The sequence below is a fragment of the Wolffia australiana genome, chromosome 9 (assembly GCF_029677425.1).
Source record: "Wolffia australiana isolate 7733 chromosome 9, ASM2967742v1".
Taxonomy (NCBI): Eukaryota; Viridiplantae; Streptophyta; class Magnoliopsida; order Alismatales; family Araceae; genus Wolffia; species Wolffia australiana.
The window spans coordinates 4,694,118-4,700,378 of NC_135843.1; the positions used below are offsets into that span (position 1 = coordinate 4,694,118).

The 6,261-nt window shown below is 36.4% G+C and overlaps 1 protein-coding gene across 3 annotated transcripts; it reads left to right on the top strand.

Moving 5' to 3' along the window:
* Window positions 1–3,836, top strand: LOC144707960 (E3 ubiquitin-protein ligase At3g02290-like). Of its 3 annotated transcripts, none has more exons than XM_078581247.1 (5): window positions 1–375; window positions 1,089–1,354; window positions 2,436–2,826; window positions 3,348–3,457; window positions 3,558–3,836. In XM_078581247.1, the coding sequence occupies exons 2-5, from the start codon at window positions 1,232–1,234 to the stop codon at window positions 3,582–3,584; spliced, it is 651 nt and encodes a 216-aa protein (XP_078437373.1). In that variant the 5' UTR covers window positions 1–375; window positions 1,089–1,231; the 3' UTR covers window positions 3,585–3,836. The 3 variants fall into 3 exon arrangements, with proteins under 3 accessions (XP_078437373.1, XP_078437375.1, XP_078437374.1); XM_078581249.1 differs by having other exon boundaries at window positions 356–433; XM_078581248.1 differs by lacking the exon at window positions 1–375 and adding an exon at window positions 400–526.
* Window positions 3,837–6,261: the final 2,425 nt, after the last annotated feature.

A 6,261-nucleotide genomic window follows, 5' to 3' on the forward strand; every position in this document is an offset into this window, starting at 1 on the left:
CTTTAACTCTCCCTCATTCACTCTCTAACTCAACCTCTATCTCTTTCTAACTCTCCCTCTTTTCTCTCTCTAACTCTCCCTCTTTCTCTCTCTAAATCTTATCCTTTCTCTCACCAACTCTCTCTTCTTCTCTCTTCCTCTCTCTAACTCTCGCTAACCCTCTCTCTAACTATATCATTCTCTCTCTAACTCTTTCTAACTCTCTCTAATTATTCCTATCTATCTCTCTTTCTCTCTCTTACACTCTTTCTCTAATCTCTCCATTAGCTAAGCTTGAGTCTACGAAGGTTGTTTCTTCCTGGCCTTTCGTTTGGGTGAAGCTACCTTGTCATTGTCGCGCGCTTCTCCATCGATCTCGTCCTCGAATTCCTTCAGGTGATTACGACTTTCCTTGTCAGTCAGTCTATCGACTACGAAGTCGGCAACGTTGGAGGTTTTCGCTGGAATTTATGCTTTTTTTTCGATAGTTGTGGTTGTTCTACTGCGATCGTGTTCCTTTTCGGTGTTGTTTATCGACTGGAATACGGTACAGACTGATCAGTTGATTGAATTTGAAATCGGCAGCGTTTAAGGCTTCGGTTGAATTTGTACTTTTTTTTCGATATTTGTGGTTGTGCTACTGCGCGATCTTGCTCCTGTTCGGTGTTATTTATCGGCTGGAATAACATTAAAACTGATCGGCTGACTGCTGGAGACCAATTCCGCTCTCTCATTGATCGATCTTTGTTAGTCAGTCGATTGAATATGAAATCGGCTGCGTCTAAGGTCTTCGCTTGAATGCCTAGTTGGTTTTTCGATCTTGTGGTTGTTTTACTGCGATCTTCTTCCGGTTCGGTGTTGTTTATCGTCTGGAACAACGATCGGACTGATCAGATGTCAGCTGGATGGATCGATCATATTCTCCTCTTTGGAATTATTGCAATTATTCTTGCATACTAAATCCAGCATCCCTCACCTCTCTTTTCGGAAATTCTTTTGATTGGAATTTCACGGGCTTTGGCTGTTTCCGTTTGATTCAGTGCTTTCACCGACTTGATTAGTTTGATTATCTGAAACTTTTTTAAAGATTTTCGTTTGTATTGTTTCAGGAACAAGGATTGGGGTTTCGTTTTTTCTCTTTTTTGAAAAGAAATTGAGCTCTGGAGATGCAAAGTGGAGTAAAAAGCGCACTTTTTGTGGAGTTCATCTTTTATTTTGACTGATTGTTAGCTATATATCGGGACACAGTGCCATGGGTTCTTTCTGTTGTTGTCTGCAAGTCAATCATCCAGAAGATTTTTCACTTTCAAGCTCCTCTTCCTTTTATGGAAACTGCCTCTGTATCAGGCTCTTGGTCGACCAACTATTCAGTGCGGTGAGTCTTATTCTTTCATTTAGTTCCTTGGCATTAAACTTTCTCGACATGATCCTGGGTTTCAGCTAGTTTTTCCAGAAGTAAAAAACTCCGTGTATTTCTTTTTTTTTTCATTTTCTGCGCATTAATTTCAATTTTTGTGTATTTGGGATTCACCCAATAATGTTTCTGTCTGGGATGTCCAAGTTCAAAAATCGATACTATCTCATTACATTGTATTCATAGCCGATTTTATTACAATGTATTCATAGCCAAGGAGTATGTGTAGATTTAATTCAAATTAAATGTTTCATTCACCATTCCTTAATTTCCATCAAATCGACTAATAAGGTTTTTGATCTTCTTTTTGTCTTTAATTTTCTGTACAATAATTTTCATTTCTGCGCATGTAGATCACAGATTAATGACTCTCTCTGAGATGTCTATGTTTAATAAAATGGTTACATTCTGATACAGTCTTCTGGGCAATCTTTAAGTACAAACCAGAATTAACTAGAAGAAAAGTACAATATTTATTGATCAGAGTTGATGATACAAGTATGCAGGCCCTCTCTCTCTGGATATTACCCACTAGACGATCACTCGTCTCCCAATCTCTTTAGGATAAACTTAAGAGCCTTAGGAATCACTCATTCTCCTTTGAGTGTTTTTCCTAGACTATACAACACTTATCTATACATATATATAGTATCCTTATACTGCCTCTTCAGTTGGCCCCTTTGAACATATCCAAGGGTGTCATCTCTTGATCACCCCCCTTGGCTTCTTCTTCAAAAGATGCTTTTGGTAGCTCCTCTTCAGATGCCTTAATTGCTTGAGTATGATTGCTTGACGCCCAGCCTTCTAACGGTATATGTGAGTCGTTCGCATAACTGTCATAACCATAATAACTGTCATTTCTCATACTCTGTATTGATTTATTTCTTCTTTTATATACTTTAGGAAGATTCATATCACATTCAACGCAGACGAGGATTCGATAAATTGAAAGATTTTACCTTTTAAAAAAGTCTCTCCTGATCTCTGTTAATAGTATGGGTATGCTAATGACTCGTCTCCGTCATTTTACCACCGCTTGCAGTTCTCTTCTCTCTTCCAGCGAGAACATCTCTCAATCACTTCACCACAGCTGGCCTCATCTGAACCACCCGATGAAACTCAAGAAGATTCCATTGGCAGGGCTTTCCGTGCCCCACCGAGGCCGCTACCATACGATGATCCTCGGTTTTCTCCGCTTCATCGAGAGAGAGCGATCACCAGACTTGGAAAAGCCTCTAGCCACTACCATGAGGAAACAGAACCCCTTAGAAGTGGCATAAGTGGGACCCATGAAAATCTTACGCAGGAGGCAGTGACGGATGAGCTGGCTAAGCCTTGCCCTTCAGAGTTGCAGCTGAAGCAGTGGCAAAGTGATGTGCCTTATGTTTTCGACAATTTCGAAGATGAAGATGCCTGTCCTACTTGCCTTGAAGGTGCATACCCTGTTCTCATCTCATTATTTTGCGGTAACATCTCTTTTTTTTAATTAACTTTGATCTTCCTATTAAAATTTTAGCTGGGAAAAAAATTAGGTTTTCAATGGAGTTGTCTTGATCAATGTTTCATGCACAGATGTGGCTTTATCAATGATAGGGATAGCAAGTAATAATACCAGAGTTCCCCCTTTAGATCAAATATTCATTCAAAACATCAGTCCATCAATTACATGATTGCATTATTCTGGATTGATTCTTTCAAAAAATGTTTATTCTGGAATTGATAGGATTCAATCCTGATTAATCCATGCATCTCTGTTTTGATATGATGGAAACAAGTGTGCATTACTTTTTGCTGCCCTAGCCAGCTAACAATGACACAAAATAAACCCTCATCTGCGCTTTTCCTTTTTTCTATGAAAAAAGGAAACTTTAGTCGTTTTATATGTTAAAACCAATTATAATTTATTAGGCATATTACGCCGATGTTTATCTGAATTAAATGTTCCATCATACAGAGTACACACCAGAAGACCCGAAGATCTCTTTACAGTGTTCGCATCATTTCCACCTTGGCTGTATATATGAATGGATGGAGAGGAGTGAAGCCTGCCCAGTATGTGGAAAGGTGCCAACTTTTTCTTTTAAAATCTTAAAAATTAACGTTTTTTCTGATGCGGGATCTGAGACTATGTATTGAATCTAATTATTTGGCATGGTTGATGCAGGCCATGGTTTTTAGTGAGAAAGATTAATGCATATAAGTTCTGGAGTGCATTCAAGGAAGACAATTAGCAGTGGCAACACCAAAAGCTGGTGATTGGCTGAAGTGTGTTGCAAGTGTGAAGTTTTATGAAGATGGAAGATCAAGGTGTGAGGTCTCTTACTCTCTACTTATAGTAATACCACTTGTACAAAATAATATAAGTGTAATAGTTACAAACTTAGCAATTCGAACTACGATTATTGGTTACCATCTCTTGCTGTCATATAAATATGTTTCTCCATCTGCCACATCCCTTTTATGGGAGAGTTGCACATTTATCATCGTAATTCATTTTATCACTGGACCTTAACAGGTCCATAAAGGCCCATCGGTTCTCCGTTTAAACTTGGATTTGTCTTATCATATACCAAATTAAATACCTTTGTGGTTATTTAGGCGCATGCTTTCGAGCATTTAATAAACATGACATGATTTAGTCATAGTTATATTCTCTGTTATCAAAAGCATATTTTTTGGGCTCTCCGGAATGAAGAAATCACTTTGGTGTAATAGAAGTGGGCAATGCGTTCTACTGGCAGAGCATAAACCCTCTTGCGACCATATCTTATAATATTTAATGTTAGATATTGACTTGATATTTTTATCATTTTGTGAGGCTCAATAAATCCAATGACTTGGCGGCCCATTTATAGCAATTTTATCCTTGCTTACAACTTTATAGTGTCGAAGCATCATTCCTATCATCACCAGCAGTAGCTTACTATGATGATATTTTTTTTGAATCAAAGCTTACTATGATGATAAAGCACAGATACAAAAGCTTAGTATTTTGTAACCATGTATGTTAAGTACAATGGCCATCTAGTACCCAATGATCAACTGTTCTTATTTGCATAATTTATAAACTGTTATTGATACTGATTAGGTTCTTTTCACTGAGAATATTGCATATTAATATCTCAAAGCAGTTTATAAGTGGATCCATATGAACATATCAATCTATTTTTTCATGTAACTTATCTGTAGCCTGAAATAATTTCTCCCATGAATAGAAATTGGAGAGTTAAATATGCCATTTTAACACTCTAAATGAACACATTCATGGAAAATCTCTGAGTGGCATATTGAATGGGCCAAAGTTATTGTACTATTCTCAATGCATTCTCCAATGACATAAGGCATCGTATGCGCATCAATTTTTTTAATTGGAAAGCATTTACTGTTATTTCATATCTTTTCTAGCATCTTATCTTATCGAGAATTGGAAAGATTGGAAAGATTGGAAAGATTGGAAAGATTGGAAAGATTTCATACATTGAAATCTTTGGTGAGCTTCTAAAACGCTACTGAGTGTCTCCCACTTTTGACATCGTAGGGACTTATATGAATATCGTTTCTTTTATTGCAATAGGTTAAATTTACTCGGGATTAACATAAATTACTTCTATGCTATTTTCACTATTCCAAGAGGTTAAAATTACTGATAAAGCAAACTCAAAATTTATTGGCAAAACTTCGTCTCTTTGCAACAAATCTGCCGTCATTCACAAAGTTCTCCATTTTTACCCATTTTGAGCATAAAAAACTAGAGTTCCTCAATTCAAATTTTACAAATTTGTCTTGTTTTTCTCCAAGATGTCACATCATCGGATGAATTCTGGTTTTTTGTGAAGGTTATAGATTGACATAGGTTTTGTCATGAACCCTTCTACGCAAGTTCTGTGATGTAGTTGCCATGTCAATTGCATATCCTTGTATGATCAATTCAAAATTTTATAAGTTTGTCTTGCTTTTCTGCTAGATTTCACATCATTGGATGAATTCTAGTTCATTGGGAATGGTATACATTGACATAGGTTTTGTCATGAACCCTTCTACACAAGATTTGTGATGAAGTTGCCATGTCATTCGATATCCTAGTGATGATCAAACCCTCGTACACAAGAACTTTTATTCCTCTTCTGTCATTTTCCATGTCAGAGACTTGTTCAACATTAGCATTTTTGTCTTTGTAGTCTATTTTACTAGCTTGTATTTATTAAAACAATAATCATGATCTGTAGTATTTTATAAAATAACATTTTCTCTTTACTACTTTCCATTTACATATTTTCATCAAGTTGTTAAACTCTTGGCTTAACTTCAATTTATTATCAAAATGTGTTGTGTCGGTTTCAATAGTTTCTGTATGTTTATGAAAAGTGTGCATTCACTTGGTCTAAGTTTTTGTTATGCATTATTTCCAAAGACTAGAGGTAAAATATTAATCTAATAGCTTTTGTTTAAAAAAATCATCGAGATCAAGATTTTGAAACCAATTCATGGTTAATATACTATATGAATAGAATATCTATATGACCTAATCATTTTAAATTATTTTTTAATATTAAAAATCATATCCAATTTCTGGGGGTTTTGTGTGGTGTGCAGTAGAGATGTTCACCCAAAAACCACACAGTATACTGCTGAAGGGATCCAAATGTGATCATTTTTTTGCAAACTTGGTGCAAAGTTTTAGACTGCATTATTTGACAATTCCTACTGCGAAGGGAAGGTAGTTTCCCCTTCGTGATGTTCATGACACTAACGGTCAAGGATTCTCCACCCAAAAACCTTATCCGGGCTGCGATATGCCCGTCGTATATCCTAAAGTCACTTGCACATGATTGTGTTTAATTTTCCTGTTGAAGATCTTGTAGATCTTA